This window comes from Lepidothrix coronata, unplaced genomic scaffold (genome assembly GCF_001604755.1).
Source record: "Lepidothrix coronata isolate B3197 unplaced genomic scaffold, Lepidothrix_coronata-1.0 Scaffold138, whole genome shotgun sequence".
Taxonomy (NCBI): Eukaryota; Metazoa; Chordata; class Aves; order Passeriformes; family Pipridae; genus Lepidothrix; species Lepidothrix coronata.
Genome location: NW_016690318.1, coordinates 2,350,515 through 2,372,843, shown reverse-complemented (window position 1 = coordinate 2,372,843; position 22,329 = coordinate 2,350,515). Strand labels below are relative to the sequence as shown.

The window sequence follows — 22,329 nt, the reverse complement described above, 5'->3', positions numbered from 1 at the left end:
TTTTGAAACTTGTATAGAATGATTAAAAAAAAGGTAAATATCACCTCTTGCAACTGAAATGACAGTTTTGATGGACACTTTTCATAGTAGTTGTCATTTAGTATTTAAAAATATATTTTACTAGTTTATCGAGACACAAATTTGTCTTTTTAACGTGGATATTAACATAGAAAAGATAAGAGTTACCGTGAGTGGCATCTCTTAGCGGTGTAAACCTCTAGTTTGAAATACCTAGACACTGTGGAACCGAAAGTTCAAATCGAGATGAAGCACAAATGCTTTCATCCGTTTCTGATAAACAGATTGAGTTCCATACAATTGTCTATTTTTATGTCTTCAGATTAGACTTTAAAGGGACAGACTAACTTTAGTTTAAAGGGATTAGACTGAAGTTCAACTCAAAAAGTCAAACAAATTTTTGGAGAACCTTAATCCAGCGGGGTTTTAACATGTATTCCAGAGCAAGCTTTGTAATCACAAACATTTTAGGTTAAAAAGAATGAGAAACAAAAATATGCATTTAATATAGGCTTTTAAGGGGAAAGAAGTAAAAGAGAATTCAATATTAAACACTGAAATGAAAATTTTAGTGTGAAATCTGGTTCCACTTTAATGTCACAGGAAAAAGAAATGTTTTCTGTAAGTTCAGGCTTTCACTCCAGGTCTGGATAGCTGGTGTATTTCCAGGGTTTTAAAATGCTACACAGTATCATTAGCAGATACATTTATTCATTTATCAGGTGTTAGCTTTCCAGTTAATCTGTATAGTTATGGAAAAAAAGGGTTTGCTTTGCTTAAGATTGTAAGATATCTTATTCCTTGTCTAGGGCAATGATTTTCACTCTTTCTTTTCCCTGGGACCAAACATGATTCCTCTTCTAATTTGCACAATGCCACTTGATGTTCTTGGTGTTGATATTCTTCTGGAATAAGCACAGAATATTTGAATTGTATAATCATAAGATTTTCAGAAAGAAAGCCGTTTCACTAAAGTTTGATAGACTTGTATAAGTTTTACCATGAACCTTTTACTATCTTTTTCCAAAGCTGAACAATTTTAATTATTCAGAATTAGTTGCACAGTAGATTGTTCCCATCTGTCATACTCATTCCTCTTCTTTGCAGTACAGTTCATAAAATTTTTAAATGCTGCTCTATTACTCAAAGCAGTATTAGATGTCTTGTATCATTTAGTGCAATGTTGATTATAACTTTTTAGTATTCTTGACCTTAACAACCGAAAGAGCAAAGATATTTATTGAATGGTTAAAAATGGGAACTAAGATAGGTCCACTCTGGGTACTTTCAAGAGTCACACTTTCATTTCTCACAATTAATAAATTCCTCTGAGATTGCCGCATTCAAATCCCATTGTAATACCACATACCTTTTACTTTCCCTTCCTTTCATGGCCACCAATAGAAATAGAAGCAAGACTTCATGGATCAGCTATATAATAGTCAGTTGGATTTCAGTACTCCAGGAGATATGGTTTCACATTGGGTGCCTCTTTACCTAGCTGTTCACAGGTCTATGTCTTGCTTAAGTATGTTAGTCCCAACTTTTCCCCATTTAAATAGCAGAATTTCACCAAAACTTCAAGTTATGGACACTCCATTTTTTAAAATTTTACAATATTTATGAAAAGATTAAAAGTGAAGCAAATAAATCTGTGCTTGAAAAGATGAGAAATTAAAATGTTCTGTTGGCTGTTTTCACATTGGTTTTTTATACAGAAGCATTACAAGTATCTTAAAATCATAGAGAAATGCAGGTTGGTGCGTTGCCATGGACCTCTGGAGGTCCCGTGGTCCAGAGTCTTTGAGCAGGAATAACTTCGTATTTAGATCAGGCTGTATAGGGCCTTAGCCAGCTCAGGTTTGAATCTAAGGACTGAAATCCCAGCACGTTTCTGGGCACCTGTTCCAGTGCTGAATCACTGTCTTGAATATTTTTCCTTATCCCATGTGAGAATTTCCTGTGCTGAAACTTGTGACAATTGCTCCTGTTTCTTCAGATGTGCATTTCTAAGAAAAGTCTGGCTCTGTCTTCTCTGTAGTTATTTGTTAGATAGCTGAAGTGAAAAACTAAATCCCCAGTCAGCTGAACATACCTCTCCTCGCCTGCCTCTTCTTCAAGTGCTTCATTTTATTTTCATTCCTAAATGGCATGACAATCTATGCAGTCTTTGCAGTTATGAATATATATATGTATTTATATATAAATAAATATATTCTCATTCATAGAAACAGATCCAGTGCACTGGATGTGACTAGCAAACACCATGCTACTTACATCCATATCTCTTAACCCTGTCTCTTAGCATAGCTCATTAGACCAGACTAAACTGTTGCATCTACAGTGCTCTCATTCAGTGCCTCTTCTGGGAGCTATGTATCACAGTCTTTTGCAAAGCATGGAAGAGAATTTAGAAATAAGAAAAGGATGGAAATTGAAAAGGTTCACTCATTCTCTATTCTTTCAGCCACTGTTACTATAAAAAGAGTCAAAGAGGAAACTGCTAAAAGAAAAAATAATCAGTTCATGCTCATTTAACTAAAACTCTGATTTTCCAGATTTAAAATACTGAACAATATCTGGATTTATGAAGGATTATAAGGGAATATATTTACCAATAGGAAAATGCAGTAAGGCAGAAAAGCTTAGTCATTATTATTCATAAGAAGTTAATTTAAAATTCTTAAATATGTGATTTGCCATTAGAGTCCTGAAACATAATGGAAGGTTTTTGCAACAAAATGTCCACTAATTAACTATAGACTGATTGTGTTCTAGAGAATAATTGATGTTTTCAATTAATAAATTGAGACTATTTTAGCCTGTTTTGGATTTCTATGTATGCACAGATGGAAAAATTAATTTAATGTTACAATTTATTTAGATGGAATTATGTATTTATGTCATTGATGCCTCATACATAATACAGCCTTAGATAAAGTCTGTTTTATGGACTAGAGTTTTAGTATAATCATGATACAGTAATAATCAATAGGGCAAGGATTACAGTGTTGAGAGGTTTTATCTAATGTTTCATTTGCTTGATAGAAAGTAAGATTATGGGATCCCATGAAAATTCTAAATATTATATCAGTTTGAGTGTTAACTTCCTAAATAATTTGTTGGATCAATACATATTTCTCAATAAAAGGTGATTGTTTATTCATTACAGAAGAATAGTATTCAAAAAAGTACTGAAGACCCTTTTCTAAAATATTTTCAACCAATTGAAGCCTTATTCTAATTTAAATGAAATGTTTTAAGTCAATTTAAAAGAGGAACTTAGATGTCCGACTAACATATATGTCTTCAAAAAATTTTCCCAGCAGGAGCAGAGAAGTTTACAGGAACAGTAATTTACAGGATGAATTTACTTTAATTTTCATGTTAATTAGATGTTCTTTAAAACTTTGGAGGTGCAGGCAAGTAGAATTAGGCAAGTTGGGGAACATGAGGAGCCAAATACATGCATGTGTTATTTCTTTAGGTAATAGCATAAAAGAAGCATAGCTCTTCGTACGTGGTTTCGCTGTATTTTTGCACAGTACCACATTTATCTATTTTGAGGCAATGTAGAACGGTAAAAGGAAAAAAAACAAAGGATGTCTTTGTAAAGGAGAAGTTATTTTGTTTGCAAGAGTTGACACTCTTTTACTTCTCAGAGTTTTCTGACTGCTTTTTGCCTCAGCAGTATGAGATGTATTTCAGTTTGTTTTGATTTAGAAAGATCCAACACAGGCATTAAAGACGTATTTTCTGTATGTGCATTGGATTCTGTTTTACAATAAAACTTTTTGACAGTGTTCCACTGGTAATGTTCATATATAAATACATTTAGGAAATTTTCCTAAGTGGATCATTTCTTAAAATTTCATTAGATTTTCTAGTTTTTGATAATAAAGGATAGTATGGAATGGTTTTAATAACATTCAGAAATATAATAGAGGAGCAAAGCAATGATGTTTTAGAAGAGTTTATTCCCTGAAAGCAGATGTCTGCATGTGTGCACAAAGGCACAGGGAGAAAGCTTTCTGTTGGGTAAACAATGGCATGCTGTTCATTTTTTCTTTTATATTTTTTTCCTTTGGCTAAAGAATTCTCGGAAATTTCTTGTTAAAAACATTCTGCAAATGTTAAGATTCTAAAATGAATCTTGCAAGTAGCACAGTTAAAATTTTCTGTGCACTTCTCTATGTGCCCTTTTAAACAAACAAATAAATAAATAAATAAATAAAATATTCGTGTGTATGTTAAGCATTAGTTACATAACCATGTAGTATACATCTGGTGGCAGGTAGTGTACATCTGGGAACAGGAGGAGTATTGTCCCTATCAATGTGCATAATGGATAATGAATTATGTTGTTTGCAGAGTGTGTAATACTAGCATTGGGAGGAATGGCGACTTCATATTTATGGACCTCATCAGCTTTTCCTTTTTTAGGAGAAGTATTCAGTAACAGAAAAGGAAGATTTCTGCTAGGACTGAGACAGTCACATATCAGTGATTGAAAGTACATTAGTTTAGACAGTGTGATACAAGTTAGTAATAGTGAGGCTACTTAGCACTTTAAGAAGTGTTCCTGCTAATATTGCAGGCAGTTTATTCATTTACATGATTTTAAATCTAAGGAGAATTCTCCAGCTGAACCAAAGCCATAACATTGGTAGAAGAATTAATTAGGTGGAAGTTTATGATCTGTCTTGCACAGAAAATCAGAGGTCCAGCACTACAGAGGAAAACAAGAGATCACTTTTCTGACTTCTACAGTTTCAGCTCATAAACATACTGTTTCAGCCATTGCCCAGCAATTCCATCTGATCCCTTGTTCAGTACACTAAGTAATAAAATGTTTGTGTGTTTGAAAATTTGAGGGTTTTTTTAAAGAATGTAAAAATCCTAGCTCATCTGATAAAAATATTATTCTTCCTTCTTTAAAAATGTTGTCTCCCTCTCAATTAGCCAGACAAGACCCTTCAGTTTCAAAATACTCATTTTTTGTAGTGCTCAGACAGAAGGGAAATTTCTCAGCAGAATCTGCTAGTGCACGGTTCTACACTCCTGACAGAGCTTAATGATGTGTGGAGGTCTGTATGTTTGGATCTTGACACTTAACAAAAATTTTCTACTAATCGTGTGCTGGAAGCACTTAAAGGAATCTTACAAAGACTCGACTGGAAAATTATGAGGCTTTAGTCATTATAATCATTTATATGTCCAGTATGCTGCACCACTGAAGGGTGCACTGAATGTAAACTACTATTTCAGAGGGAATACATTAACCAGAGGCTCAGATATGTTGCTATGGTGTGAAAAATATTTAGTTTTACTAGCAGTCTTCGTTCGTTTTGCTAAATTTATTCTTGGAAAACGGTTTTTAGCAGAAAGGTTTTTAAATGATTTATATATAATGTTGATGACCTTTGACAAAACAAGGAGCAAAAAAAATTTTTTTTAGGTTAGTTGAAACTAACCTAAAAGGTTAGTTTTAGTTAGGCCTAAAAGTTCTTGTGCATGCCATCACCAACTGTAAAAGGTCAAAATGTTGTTAAACTTAAAATAAACAAACAAAGCCCCCTCAAAAGACAAAACCAGAATATCTGATCAAACATTTAAGAATTATCAAGATGTTGACTCTTGGCTTCAGAACAGGTGAACTTTACAGGATGTTTTGTGTGCCACTAATTCAATTGTTTCACTTTCCACGGCTTAGGACTTGTCACTGAAATGTTTTTTCTTTCTCATTATGCATGAGAGCTTGAGCACCTAAACAAATATTTGTTTCTATGTGTCACAAGGAAAATGTAGCTCAGACAAAGATTGGACTTTTTAAAGTTTTACATACTAGCCTCTATCCTCTGAAATGTGGTTTTTTTTTTAGAAAACTGAATTCTAAATGTGTATCTTATATAGAAACACATTTCTTCTTCTAAATTAGCTGAAAATGTCTTCAAAGAACTGTAACTATACAAGCGATTAATAGGTTAGAATGGTGTTTTTAGTTTCATGTGTGCTAACACTTTTTTCCATTAAATTGTTGACCTTTATTTAAGGCAATAAAAATGAAGCTTCAGAATAGAGTACTACCACAGTCTGATCTTCTTTTACATTTTTCTCAGATATGTTTTTCTCAGAAAATCTCCCACCCTGCTTCATGGCATTTCCCTGTCTCTCTACTTAGTCCAAAGGGTTCTGTATTAGTCAACCCGGCTCTGGCTCTGGGATGTTAGTGCTTGAACCTTTGTATGTTGCCATCACTGAGATGTGTACTGATTATAAATGTGTTCAAAGAGCAAATAAAATACTTTCTCTGAAACTTTTCTGAGTTGGTAGCAGCATAACGTCTTGGAGTTAGAAGTTGTCAAAATTCTTACCGTGTGCTTCTAAGGAATCAAGATATATCTCTTCCCTTCTGCACATTTATTTAAAATTGTATCTGAAAAGAAACAGTTACATTCAAGTTTATAAATAAGTTGATAAATAAGTGCAAGAGCAGAAGATAGCAGAAATATAATGGATCGTATGACGCTAAAATCTCATGTGCATAGCTCCACTAAATAAGTATCTAAGTGCATGTAATAACAAGAGAATATAGCCAGATCCTGCAGCATGTTCAATGGGTAAACATGCTTCTCCTGTAACTTTTTGTTTACCCTGCAAAGTTGTTTGCAAGTAAGACAATCTAATAAAACAAGTCCAAAGAAACTAAATCACAAGAAAGTTATATAGCACTTGCTGAATAATTTAAATTTATGCATTTCATCTAAAATTTATTAGGTTTTTGTTTGGGTGTGTAAGCCCAAGTAGTATAACAGACTTCTGAACTGTAAAAAATCAGGGATTCTCTCATACAGAAATTTGGGGTTGTTTAGCACTACGTCGAATTCATTTGCGGTACAGTTTCAAAAGCTCTTTGGAAGAGAAAAGGTAAGGGTTCTAAAAAAGAATTATCAAATAGTAAACCTTCTGTCAAAGACACGCCTGCATTATAACAAAATAAAATAGCGAGCTTGGCCATATAACCTGCCAGGCTCTGAACAAACAAGACCAGGAGGAGATTTAGCAGCTTTCACAGAGACATAACTCATAGGGGATAGCGTCAGTGACAGGTTTATAGGAATTCATGGTGTTGATACTTGGTTTTGCTGTCAGGATGATTCCTGTAAATGCTACTGGTGGGTTCTGGTGATTAAATAGTTAGTAATTTACTGTTATCAACATTCAACTATTTTGGATTTTGCATTTACTTTAAAAGTGGTGCTTAAAAAATTCCAAATCCTGTCTGATTGACACTGAAATGCTCTTTACATGAAAGTTTGTTTATGGGCCATGATTCTTTTGACAGATTTACAAGTGTCTGTGGAGTTTTAAAAGACTATTGCCCAATAGGCATTAAGTGAGAGACATTCTATTTTGTAAATATTTTCACTTATATTTGGGATTTTTAAAGAACTTTTTGAGCCAAGTACTGCATTAAATCTGAAGACAGTGGCAAACTGATAATCAGCAGTTTCCAGCTTTGTTTTAGTGTTTTGCTAATGCTTTCCATTTCTGTGGCCAAAATTTGTAGTGGGTGAAGCATGATGTACATCCAGTAATTTGTAAGGGCTTTCAAATACTGTTGCACATTTGTATTTTCTTTTTTTTTTTTTTTGCAATAGCTCATTTAAAAATAAACAGTTTTCAAAGTAGCATATTACATTCAATTTCACTAACATACAGCGCATACCAAGAAAAAGAACCAAAAGTTTATTACATTAATGGAGAATTTGCATCTGTTTGAACTCAGTAATGCTGAAACAGGTTGTTTATTTTCCCAAATGATTATTTTGGAATGAGATGGTGAGAGGAGATGTGTACATGTGGTGTGCTAGCTGTCAACTTCCTCAGAATTCCTTCAGACACTTTCCAGAAAGCGGCTTCTTAATATTTATTTCAAAGGGGGAATGCATAATAGGATCCTTTAGCTCAGAATCAGTCTAATAAAAACTTTGCTGACATAATTTTCTTTTAAAGAGTGAAGGTTTCTACTGTAGTGAATATCGGAACAAAATATAAAGAATTGATGTAATGTTCTCTCACTTACAGTATTTTTAGCAAGGAAAATCAAAGCAAATAATGGAACTGGACTTTTCAGTTTTAGGTTTTTTATATAATGTCTGACATGACATGGTCATTTTTTTTATTTTTTAACAGTATATATCAAGTAATTTTTTGAGTAAAACCAACCAAACAAATATATTCCTTATATATGACAGGAAATTCAATGAATGCTAGTTACCATAAACCTTTTATTATGTTGTGTAGAACTGAGGTAGGTCATAGAGTTGTATGGTAGCCTTTCATCGTTATTACAAAAATAGTTGAACAAAGACCAACTGACTTTAACGTGTATCATTACAACTGTCATTTGAATCAAAAACTTTTATTTAGTCCTGTCATGGAATTGTTTTTTTCCTCTTCAAAATGTGTCTTTATTTGTATCTGATTATTGATTCCTTTGAACACACTTCCATGGTTCCTTGCCATAGCTATCCCAAGCAACTTTGATGATGTTCTAAGGTTCTTCAGCATAAAAGGTACATTTGGTTTGCGGTCCTAGCCACCATTTGCTTATAGATACTGGATAAGGAATCATTATTTGGCATAGAACGTTTCATCATTGAAGGGAATATTGAAACTGGAGGGATTTCAGTAGGAATATGACATTTTGGAGCCTGCAATTCCAGCTGAAGTTCATGACTGCCATCAGTTATTGCCTCTGTACCTATGGGATATGTCTTATTTTTAACATTAGCAAGTAAATAAATTCAAGTTTTAGTTAAATTTTTCAGTGCAGTTGACTTCAAACAGAATTAGTTGACCTTCAGTTGCCCAGATAAGTTTTTGTTTGTAGACCAAAAGTCTAGGTTATTGAGGGAAGTATAACCTAAATTCAGCCAGTTAAAGGAGGAATAAGCAGTGTAGGGCAAATACAATGCTTTTGTGATTGACAAATTTTCACTTCATCACCCTTGTCCTTGATTCCTGAGATAAAACATTCTCAGAGACCTTCATTCTGTTTTGGCAATTATCTGCAAGAACTTCAGGAAGTAAATGGATTTTTAGATAGATATCATCTAGATAAATATTGTCATCAGAGAATCATCCAAAGATCTCTTTTTAAGGCTTTCCAGTATTGTAAATTATTAGAGTCTGCCAGCAGTTACTTAACTTCTTCTGTCTCTTTCAGTTTCACTCTTTCAAGATAACTTAAGCATTTGAAACTGGTCTCTGCCCTCATTCCACTTCATCTCAAAATTTTAGAGTTTTAATCAACACCCTAATTTCCTTATTCTACATCACCCTAATTTCCTTATTCTACGTCATCTGTCTCATTTTCTCTTCATTTTTGTTCCTGCCTTCTTACTCTCCCCTCATGCCAAATGTTGATCTCCTTGTTAAGGATGTTAGGATTCTTCTTCAGAATTCACTACCCAAATCAGCTTTTTTTCTATATGCTCTATATGTTGGTACTTCTTGTCCATATTTTTGTCATCTGATTAAGGTTAATGTTCGTCATCTCAATTTAAAAAGAAATATTGAAGGTGGTTTATATGTGCTTTCTTTTTAATTTAAAAACAATTCATTCTAGTCGTGGTCACTTCAATATTTAAATGGGGCATGTCTGAGTAACTTTTCTAAATCTTGGATTATTAAATCTTGTAGGAAACATCCAGGAAGCTGTCAATACTTCAGACAATACCATATGTTTGGGAAAATGCCTTTCTAGTGTATATTAGAGTGTGTGTAGATACTACTGCAGCTACAAGCTTATTATTATAATATATATTCATATGTATCTAATTCTGTATAGATTTATACAAATTTAATTATGTAAGAATATTGTAAAATAATTATTCTTATGCAGTCATTGCAACCTTACATGACTGTAATAATCATGTACATTTACCGTGTTTCAAATGCCTGAACACATTATGTGTACTATTACTTTTACTGTTGTCATTTTATATTTATTCAAAATAATTTCTAAATATTGCCTCATATGATTTTCTGTAGATTTGTTTAAACAAAAAGAGAAAACACAAACCTGTAGCTGCTACTCTGTTCAGACTTAGTCAGAAATTTACAGTACTGTCTCAGTTACTTTGCTAGATTTTTCCTACCTATAAAACTCTAACGTCTGTTGTCTTCCAAAGCAGTAACACAATTTGCTTGAACGAAATCCTATTTCAATAAGTGTATTGTAATAGTCACGGAAAGTTCAAATTTTTAATGGTAAGCAGCATGTATCGTAAGGAAACAATCTTTAGATGTCATATAAAATCCCCTGATTTCTAATTTTTTTTTGCTTAATTTAAATTATTAACTGAGCAGCTAATAAAAGACTTTCCCAATCCATGTTTAACTTAATGCTCTGTTCTACCTACTGTCTGGCATACAACAAATATCCGTTAATTTTACTCCGAACAGTTTGAAAGATTTGTCATATGCTGCAGGTTGCAAGACTAAATTTAGCTTCTTTGGGAATGAAGAGTTGTGGGAAAAAAAATTCATAAATTCAGTTGCTAAATGGAAGGTAATTGCATTTTGATTTCTGTCTCCACCGTTAGTGTGGCATGCTGGAAGCTACAAAGCTTACTAGAAGTTCTAGGCATGTTAAAATTCATTGGCAAAAACTAGAGTTTTTTTAGAAATTATCATGGCATCAGTTCTTAAAATAACAGATAGATTAAATAGTAAACAAGTTGTACTTCGATGTAAATTAACTTTCTTACAGACTTCCACTATTTCATATCATGGTCTGGAGTTTGAATACTGAAGTAAAGCTGAATTCCTGCATCTGTTTTAGGAAAAATGGTTGAGTGTAGGCTGCCTGGCACTGATTGGTTAAAATCAACCCAGATACAAGGCGTCCTCCACTCACCAAAGAAACAAAGTTTGGAGCTTTAAGTATACCACCTAGAATTAGTGTTGAGTCTGACTGTGTTAGTAGCAAACCTTAGCACATTGCAGGAGTTTTAGGACAAAGTCGTTACAAAAGACAAATTAAAAACATACAGAATTTTCTCTTTGGTGTGCTAGACTAGTATTAGTATTTTTATTCTAAGGTAGTTGCTGTATTCCTTAGTACTTATTTATTTCCTCTAAGTTCAGGTGACTAATTTAGATGTAGGCTTCTACAGTGCTGGATTCTACTTCTGGTAGATAACTTATGCCACAAATGTGTCTCAACTTCTTTTTGTAGCCTCTGAGAAGCAGATGAAGTTAGTTTGCAGAGAGTCTTCTGAAGAGCATCTCCAACCCTTCAAGGGGAAATTAGAGGAATTCTTCCGGAAAGGTAACCACATCAGAAAAAAAAAAATTGGCAAATAGTGTAGTGGTTTACAAAGTTATTCATAATGTAAGCTGCATTAAGTATGTGTTGCCTCTGAAAATTCCTGTGGATTATATTCCTAATATGCCTAATGTATGTTAATATATGTTATACAGATCTTGGACATCACTGGTCAAAGATAATTGTTCCCTTGATCTCACACATTTCCCATTGATTATTTTGTGCTTTTAAAAAAATAATTATTTGTATGCAAAATGAAAAATATATTCATCATATATTCATTAATTTATCAGAGGGAATATAAAGCTTCAAGTTTATAAAAGACTAGAATGAAAGATACTCTTTTAAAGAGAAAGTTCACATATATACAGGGTGTAATGGCATCTTTTATCAATAATTTGAGCTTATGAACTGATTTATTCAGATTTAAAGATTTTGTCTTATGTGAGATAGAAATAAGCATAAAAAAAGTGATTTACTGGGGTAGAGTCTGGAGACAATGGCTGAAATCCAAGGTACAATTTGATCATCAATTCAAGACAATGTAAACTCAGGTTGCTGTTGAAAACAACAGTCCTGTTCCTTCCTGCTTCCCATCTATGTGTTTCCCATCACCTGCTTCTGCCAGCACCATTGCCTCTGTGGTTGTGCAAAATATGTAAAGGAATACATTTTCCCCCATCCCCTTGTAAGAGTACAGACTTTTTGGGTAAACAGTAGAAGTTCTGTATTTCTGACAACTGTATTAAGAATTTTTAAGAATTTAATTGTATTTTTCATAGAGATGGTGAACAGTTTAACAGTTTACTGTTTGAGAAGTCTTAATGTCTTTTTAATAACTTTATTTCATAAGCCTATTTTATGTAAATAATTTGAAAAGTGAAAACAGAATGTTTCAAAAGTAGCAGTTCCTCTTAAATTGTACTGTTAAGTAAGCTAATATTCTCCTTTACTGTTCTCCCAGGCCATGAAGCTCACTGGATATATTTATTTGATATAATTTTTCTTTTAATTGCAAGTGTATTTGGATAGTGTTAAAGCAGGATATTTCTTGCCACAGAACTTCTGAAACAAAAAATTGTAATGGAAATCTTTTTGTCACTGCAGGACACTTGTATTGTCTTTTTAACTTATTTGATTGGAAATTTTCACTTTACAGTTTAATAATAACATCAAGATTGAGATAGTGCTATATATATATATGTATATGTGTATATATATGTATTTCTACAGAGCCATTATGATCTCCAGCATGCTTCTTGATCTAGCTTGCCAAATATTGTAATAATTCAATTTTGCCCAAGTCTTGCCAAGACCCTAACCAAATAGTGTCTTTCACAATCATTTCACAGATTCTGTAATTCTTACTACATCCTGGTTCTCATGAGGACTGTTGTAGTTGGTCCAGTTTGGCAGCTAGGTACCACACAGCTGTTTGCTTGCTCCCCCTCCATGAGGAGGGAGAGAGAACTGGAAGGATAAATGAAAGAAAACTAATGGGTTGAGATAAAGACAGTTTAATAGGGAAAGCAAAAACTGTGTGCACGAGCAGTGCAAAATAAGGAATTCATTCACTACTTCCCATCAGAAGGCAGGTGTTCAGCCATATCATAGAATCATTAAGGTTGGAAAAGACCTCTAGGATTATCGAGTCCAACCACTAACCTAACGTTGCCAGTTCCACCACTAAACCTAAGCACGACATCTACAAATTTTTTGAACTCTTGCAGGGCCATTCCTGTGGTGCTTCTGCCACTTCCCTGGGTAGCCTATTTCAATGCTTGATAACCCTTTCAGTGAAGAAATTTTACCTCATTCCCAGTCTAAACCTCCCCTGGCACACTTGTCCTATCACTTGTTACCTGGAAGAAGAAACCAAACGCCACCTCGCTATAACCTCCTTTCAGGTAATTGTAGTGAGCCATGACGTCCCTCCTGAGCCTCCTTTTCTCCAGGCTAAACAACCCCAGTTCCTCCAGCTGCTCCTCATCAGACTTATGCTCCAGACCTTCATTGCCCTTCTCTGGACATGCTCCAGCACCACAGTGTCTTTGGGAGGAGCCCAAAACTGAACACAGGATTTGAGGTGTGGCTTCACCAGTGCCAAGTACAGGTGACAAGCACAAGTTTCATTTAGAAAAACGCATTTCTGAATTTCGCATTTCCAGGGAAGCAGACCTTCATTACATGTAACCACTACTTGGGAAGACAAACACTGTAACTCTGAACTTCTCCCCTGCTTCCACCTTTTTTTTCCCAGTTTATGTGATGTCATGTGGTGTGAGTTATCCCTATGTTTGATTCAGCCAGCTGTCGTAGTTTTGGCCACTCCCAACTACTTGTGCACCCCCAGCCTACTTTCTGGGGGTCAGCATTAGAAATAGAGAAGGCCTGGATGTTATGCAAGCCTGTTCACCAATAGCTAAAACATGGATGTGTTATCTAGTTATGTCACAAATCCAATGCACAGCACCATAGGAGCTGCTGTGAAGAAAGTTAGCTCCATGTTAGCTAAAACTAGCAGAAGCAAATCGTTTCACCACAGTCTCAAAAAATAAAGGCAACCCAGTACATAGTTTGTTTTGCAGTGCTGAGCTACCCTACTTTCTGATGAGTGGAGTATGACAAAAATACCCAGTTGATCTAGGAAGAAGATTAATTCTGCTTTAGATAAAATTGCATTTTGATTGTGCGTTATCATTTCAAATAGAAAAACATTCTTCCAGATATTTGCCCTGTTTATGCCTATTGATGTGGAAATTGAGATATATTTATCTTTAATGGTGTAATAGATAATTTTATCATTATGTGTGTGAATAATGTATATATTAAAAAAAAAAAAAAAGGATACCTTCCTGTATGGTGGTCTGGGACAAGTTCTTTATGTTAAATTTATTGGACACTTTTTAGTGTTTCAAATCTTTTGCATTCTAGAAAAAGCAAAACCACTTGGATTACTTACTTGACCACTTTTTTCTTATGTTCTGTTGTTCTCCTTTTGCTTTGTAATGTTATGCTTTATGGTATCTAATCATACACATTTAGTTTTGTATCATTTAACTTCTCATCTTTTGGCATCTTTGTTTCATCTGCCTTATTCTGAGATGAGTTTTCAGTAGGTTGTCGGATTCCATAACTATTGATCCTGTTTCTTCATCAATCACCTGATTGATTTGAATCTTTAGTGGTGGGTGATACTTTCTGTGGCATTAGAATGGAATCCTATAAAATCCTACAATGAAGACAGATAAAAATAACACAGAAACACATCTTGATTTGTGACACTAGAATAGGCATTGGACAAATGTCAAGCTCAGAGGCAAGTGTCTGTAAACTCCTGCTTCTCTGAAATTAGGAGTTAGCTGATAATACTGAGCATCCGATAAGCATCTGCTTTCAGTTTTGTTTGTTTAAAAAAGAGTTGCGGCTGGTTTGAGCAAATGTAAGAAAAAATTGTCTGTTATCTTTCTGCCAGCTGACAGCAAGTATCCAAAACTCAGATGATTTTCTGAAACTTCTGGATTGAAAATAAGGCTGGAACTCATACACACTAAAGTTTTTCTTATACACACAATTCCCGTCATTTTTAGTCAACGCTAAATTGAAAATACTGTAAGGAAAAAAAATACTGATTTGCTTGAACTGAAATGTTTACATTTCCTAATGATAATTAATACAAATTAAATCTAATGCTTGCTCTGTTGTAACAAAAAACACTGTGAGTGTTATGGAGACTGACATTCTAAAATGCTAGAGGGGATAAACTGTACTTCTGCTGATGTCAGTGCTGTTTTGTATAGCTGGATGTAATGTAGCCCAGTGCCTTTGACAGGGAATTACGTGCCAGAAGCTTTAGATTCTATTTCCAGTTTAGGTACTTAGTGATTCTAGCAGAGTTGGTTAATATCCTTTTCAGAAAGCATCTCACTTTTCTGTTACACAGAGTGTTTAATAATGGTTCTTACTGGGTTTTGTAGTGAAAGATAATCTTTGTCAAGTACTTTTTGAATCCCACATGAAAGATGTCTTGTGTAAACTGTCTTAATGCTTCTTCAGATATATTTGATATGCACATGGTTTTTGAAAAAGGCTTAGATTATTCTCAAATTGGAAATAATCTTTAGTAGATTTAATTATATGCAATAAATTATACTAGTTTTACTATACTACGAAAACCTACTAATTACTATAAATTAATATACACTTACTGTATTCCCACGGAATTACTGGGGGGGGTGAGAAATGTGTTGGTAAGTATTTTCCATTTAAATTGCCATGATATGCAAGAAGACCTTTGAAATCATGAAATTAATGGGTGGTTTAAAATGCTCTTTAGGTCATTAAATTCTTGCTCAGAATTGCTTAGAATAAAACTTTTTTGATACCAAACTATCTCATGCAAAAAAAATCAGAAGGGTTAGATGACTATGACAAAGATGCAAAATACTCTCTTTTGAAAAGTAGAAAAGAAAAAGTTTGGTTACTGCAACTATGCAGCTCATTGGAAGGGATACTGGCTGGTGGCCATTTGCGTTAATTTTTCATAGTTTTTTTTATTCTCCTTATGCATTCTCTCAAGAATAATAACAAACCAGAAAGTGAATGGCATAAAGGAGTAGGTGAATAACCCTTATTAAATTTATTTCTTATTTTCCCACTTAGCTACTTTTATTTTTTGTCTATTTTAATAAACGTGGAAATGCATAATACAGATTCATGCAGGATCTTGCAAAATCTGGTCCCAAATTCTTCTTCATTGGATCCAGGTCAGAAAGCATATAAAAACTTTAATCTGGGTGTGGTTTCCTCCCTCATATTCTGGAATGTGCCCATCAAAAAGTCTTTATCATTCATAGCAATTAGCATAGGAAGAACATAGCTGCTTCTCTTCATTTCTCTAAGAATAAAGCATCTTGATGATGAAGACTGTGCTATTAGAGGAATTAATTTATTTTACAGCAGCATCTGGGAAGCAAGTAGTCTGATGTCAAGACAGAACAGTTTTTGAAATTTATTAACAGTGGAAAGCAAAGCTATTTGGGAAAGGCGCATGATACACTGAAGCATCCAAGGTAACAAGCAAGATGGAGAGGGAGGGATTTGGCAAATAGATTAATCTGTTGAGATTAATCCTGAAGTGAAAGAAATTGTCCTATGTTTAGAATTCTAGCCTAGCGCTTAGGAAACATTGGTTAAATTAATTGCTTTGCTGCAACTGCTGTACTAGTAGTTTTATGTATACTACATGAAAGGTCAACACTATGCAGTCTTTGGGACTATACAGTAGAAAAATAGAGTCATAGACCAAGCTAGTCACTGTAGCGTTATTTCAGGAGCTAGTGCATTCTTCAGACAAGTTTAACAATTAGATGGAAAAAGTCTGTAAATCAGATTTTAACTGCTGAGTAATTTCTTCTTAGTAATATCTTCTTAGGAGTAATTTTTTCTTAGGCTGCAGTAGCTACCTTGGCATACATCCAGTCTAATGCACTTTTTAATGTATTTCTGGTGCAGAAGGGGACTTTTGATCCACATTTCCTCATTTGCCTTTTAGAGTGCACAACATAGGATTGTTGAGGTAGTCTATTGGGAAAGAAAATAAGAAATAAATTCTATTAGAAAGGGCATCAAGATGATCAGAGGGCTGGAGCTGAGCGTTGGGGCTGTTCAGCCTGAGGAAGAGAAGGCTCTCAGGAGACCTTACAGCAGCCTTCCAGTAACTAAATGGGGCTACAAGAGAGCTATGTAGTGATCTATGCCCCCAGGAAAAGCAACCTTCTTTTGTTAGTTTTTAGCCTCGTACATATTTTGATGGTAGGAGGATGATAATTTATTCTATTACAGGAAAAAAAGCATTTCCACTCAAAGTTGCTGCTTTTCTATCAAAGCAGTCTATGAAGTAGAAACCAGAATGTTAATATTATTTAGTAGTAGTGAATCAGAAGTCAACAATACTCCCAAGATGCTATTTTCACAATACAATAACATTTCTTATTTCTCTCTTACTGTTAATGGGACATACCTTTATATATTTTAATACAGTCAAAGATTAGGAAGAAAATTACATTGGCACTCATTTCCTTTAATAGTGTGACAGTATTATAGTTGTTTTTAAGACAGATATAAAGATTATGTTTAAAGTCCTTACTCAAAGCAGTTTGGTAGAGCTTTTCTATGATGACTTCCCAAAATACCAGAAACCTCTGAGAACTATTTAAAATTCTTGCTTCTACGCAGTAAATTTACATCTTTTTTCCCCAAGAAGAATATTAACAGAAAGAAAGAAAAATATTCTAAAACTGTATATGAAATTAAGTCACATACGTGTCTTCCCACTAGTGTTGTACTCCTCTGCTTTAATCTACATATTGGGTTATGGTAGTTGTGTTCCATTTTATTTGTAAAGCTCTTGAACATTTTAATGCTGAACAAATGAATAAGAAAATCAAGGATAATTTTTTAAAGCACTGAATTTCAGTACCAGCTGCCTGTTAAAATATTGTGTGTAAACAACAGAAGAGCAACAGCACTTTTAAGGATCTTAGAGTTATCCTGATTTTCTTACCTGCAGTTATGAAGCTGCTTCTGTCAACTGGAAAATATATCTCTGTACATATAACCAGTTCTACAAGGCATGAGTCGCTCTTGTAGATTCTGTGACTATTCGGTCTGCATATCAAATACTGATTCTTCCTTTTGTGAATAAAATGTACAGATATGATGACTTTTAACTTCAAAGCTTTATTTTCTGTTCTACTTACCATAACTTTTTTTCTCCTCATTTGTTTTCACTGAGATGTTTTATTATCTCTGCCACGCATATGCAGTTCTCACATTAAACAGTGTGGGAGGATATTTATGTCCAGTGTCAAACATGAAAAATATGTCATACTTCCTTGCAGTGATAATGTTTGCTTAAAACTTTTTATCCTTCCCAGCAATGACATTACAGACCAGGCAAAGTTTGTGTTTAGATGTGGAACGCTGTTTTATAAGCCAGCAGCAGAATTACTTTTATCTTTCAAACTGTTTGTGACAGTCATAACTGTTTTCATCGCTCAAAGATCGTTGTATTTAAACAGATGAAAGAGTGATTTACATAAATTGGCATGAGTCTGCAAAGTACCAAACCTTATTGCTGTGTTACTCAGAGATTGTATAGTTAGACACTAGCCTCAGTCCATAAGACACCAAATAAGTTGTCATGGAATGTGATTGCATCCATATGCCTCTTAACTAATGCAATATTGACAGTGAACTGATTCAAAGAACAAGAATTTGCTCTGAAATTAATATTTCCTTCTACACTGCCAGAAGAATTACCAGAATCAAAGTCTTTAAAATTGATGTTAATTACAGATATGACTTTTCAGGAAACTTTCAGTTTATTATTTTTGAAAAAGGTATACGTCAAATTGCTATAATCAGTTCCACTGTATCATGACTTACTATAAAAATTGGAAGTTTACACTCCATCAGAATGTGTAATGTGAATGTAATTTAGAAGAACTGTTAATTAAAAAATGGAATGTCATCCTTTCTTGGAAGACAAGGAGAGAATCTCTTAGAGACAACAGTTCCTTCCAGCTTCTTTTCAATTTGATTGTTTTATACTGAATTACCATGGCTGCTACAAAGTCACTGGCATTCCATGATAGAGAAGGATTTCCTATTAATAGCAGCTGAGTGACGTAATGAATATTACTGTTGATACCCTTGATTTAATACAAAAATATGATGTATATGATAGTTATAAAATTTATACCTAGAATTACTGATACCTTTACTATAGCCACAATCAGCTATCTGGACTCTAGCTTTCACTTTGAATTCTCATTGTAACCTCTATTTTCTGTTCAATTCTACTGAATTTCTTCCAGTTTCTGTATCATAGACTTAGAGATAAACAGAACTGTAGGTTATGTGTGTTGGTTTTTCACAGGGATCCTATTAGGCTTTTCTTTTAATCCAGCTGCTTTCTTCTTTACTATATTCTTATGAATTTCCTGCATGATTTCTTATTTATCTACTTTTTGTGTCATTATTCTCTCCAGTCAACTCCACTAGCACACAGTTTATCTGGATTTGCTTTGCTGTGGACATCCTCGTCTTGCTCTATTTGTGCTGATATTCAAAGTCAGGGAACTAATAGCATTTAAATCCACGTCAAAGCTTTCCTTGCAGGAAGTCAGGATGCTCCCTAATTCATTACTTTAGCAAGCATTTACATATATGAAAGATGCTACTGCAAGGAAAGAGCAGAGTCAAGAATTGGAAAGGATTGGATAGAAGAGGTTCATGCATTTAAATAATGAAAGGACCAAACACACTTTCTCTCAAAAGGCTCTAGTACCTACCATCACACTGGTCACTCTCAGTTTATGTTTGTCCCCTGTACTCTATGATTTCACACCATAGTCTTTGTATTAAGCTTGGAAATACCTATCACTGCTACCATATAATACAAACTGATTATGACAATAACATGCTTAATCTGATATGCATTTGTGTGGAATTTCTCTGTGGACATTTGTAATTTTGGTATGTTAATACTTTTTCTCAATTACTTTTCGTACTTGTGCAAACATATGATTATCCTGTTTTAATGCTTTTGAGCATGATTGATAAAAATACTAGATGCTGAAAATTTCATCAAGAAATTGGAGCTCTATGGATTAGATTCTTTTATGGTGTAAACTCTGATTTCCTTTTTAAGCAATGAGCACAGGTAAAATCTGCAGTGTTGTTGAAAAGGATGTAGCAGGACCCTTGTTTTGAAAACAAAAATAACAATCACAATGTTCCTAGGGCAGTTATCAGATGCTTGAACCTAGTTAAAAGTTAAAGTACCAGCTTGCTACTAAGCTCTCAAAATTGAGGAATGACAGAGTAAAACCATATGGATAATACAGTGTTGTGAGATTACACCTGTGATTAAAGACAGACTTCTCTTAAATATAAAAAAAAAAAATCTAATTTCAGGTCATCATTCAACCTCTCCTGCAACTTCTGTGATATCTTTGAGCCTAAATACTTCAGATGCCAGGGCAAGATATTTAAAAATGTACCTTTGTCCTGCAAAGAGCCTTTACAGTGCTGCTTTTGAGCACCCTGACAGAGGTGGAGAAATCAGTAGTTTTATATCTCTTAAGAGATGTATGTATGAAATTTATTGGAACGGTACTTCTTTCATAGTATGTAAATCAATTGAAACTTTTTAGCATCAAGATTTTTCAACCATCTAAACCTTGTCCCAAGTCAGCTGTTTTGAAAGTGTCTAAAAAATATTTCTTGAAGGACTTCTTTTAAGCTTCTGCACAGCATATTTTAGGATATAACTGTTTGTACAAAGCATGTGTATGAAGTCTTTCTTCTTGGGAATGTCTTACAGTCTGGAAGTTCCCTCCACAAAGTGTTGCCATCTCTGGAACAGAATGAGGTATTATAGAGGATTGTGGTGCCCTAGGACAGGCAGGGATACCCGACTAAACACAACATTGTAGCTCTGTGGCCAAGCAGAAATCTTCAAACTGAAAGAGTGTAATGCTAAGAGGAAAAAAATGCTCTATAAAATGTGTTTGGTTTGAATATCTGTGGAGTTATCAGTACAGTTTTCAGTAACTGTTTACAATGCGATTCCTTAATTTCTGTTTTACACAAAGGGCCTGATCCAGCATTGAGTTGCATGGGAGTTGGATAAAGCATATATATGTTAAAGATTATTAAGCTTTACACATCAGGGATTCTTTCCTTAAATGTAACTGAGCAGTTCGTAGGACAGAGAATCCTCAGGTTTAGTTAGGAGAGCTGATTCTATGAATTCTATTTGAAATAATGGTAGGGGAACTTTGACTTTCCTGCCTTTTTAATTCCAGTTATTTTTCACTGTGCCATACTTTGATATTGGTTTGGGTTTTGTGAGAATGAAGTAAATTTTCTCAGTATTTAAAATTTCTTTTCAAATTTAAAAATATTTTCAATAATTTTATGGTATTTCCAAACATTTTTTAAAGTAAGTTGTTCTAATAAATATTTGATGTGAAGAATATTCTTCAGTTATAGTTGCAGATGAACCAAATTCCAAAGTATATTATTACTTTCACCTGCATATGATTTTTAAAGTTGATTCAAGACTTTCCTGTTCTAATAGAGAAAAACAATAAGAGGAATCAAGCTCGTTATGACTATTTTATTACAGCATAATGAATTGAAATACAAATGATTTGTGTTAATTATATTTCTCAGAAGTAGGTTTTGTGGTTTTTAAGGGATAATATCAATTCAAAATGGTAGTCGAATAAAACTTCAGCTATGACTGAATTATATTTAACTCTTCTACTAATGGGAAAATTGAAATTGCCTTTTGCACAGATCCACTAATATTATTCAGTAAAAGCCATTTCCAAGAGATAGGAGGTACCTCATAAACAATAAGGTAATAATAAAGCTCTAGAGGTTCGGTGAGCAGAAAGTCTACAGTAACAGGCTTAGCTGCTGCAGTCACGTTCCCTGGTCCTATTATCTAATACTCATATCCTCTTCTCTCCTTTTGTATGATGATAAATCTGAACATTATAAATGTTTAAATCTACTGTGGTAAGAAAATTCCAGATCCTCCCAGCATAGCATTAAACAGAAAATAAGCAAGCTGTAAAACACTAAAATAGATCAGGTAGATGCAGTAATAACTCTTGTTATTTTCCTAGTCTTAAATCAAGCTAATGTGAATTTTTTTTTCTTTTGTGTACACTCATTTCTCTCGTCATGGTAGTATCTGAGTGCTTTCAATGAATGAATTAAATGGCCTGAATAATGTGTCACACATGCTTCATTTTTCCTGTCATCCTTCCCCCATAAGGAGAATAGTAGAATTCTTATTTAGAAATTGAGGGATCCTTTTTTTCCAATATATTCTTCTATGTGTTTATCACAAAGAAGGCAAACTCAGGAAAAAAATCCTTGCTTTGTATTTG

At 34.0% G+C, this 22,329-nt stretch overlaps 1 protein-coding gene across 1 annotated transcript in view; it reads left to right on the top strand.

Moving 5' to 3' along the window:
* FMN1 (formin 1) overlaps positions 1-22,329 on the top strand; it is a 130,359-nt gene that overhangs the window by 82,677 nt on the left and 25,353 nt on the right. Inside the window, exon 13 of the mRNA XM_017827387.1 lies at positions 11,267-11,359. Within this exon, the coding sequence (XP_017682876.1) occupies positions 11,267-11,359 (93 nt within the window). The remainder of the gene's footprint in view (positions 1-11,266; positions 11,360-22,329) is intronic.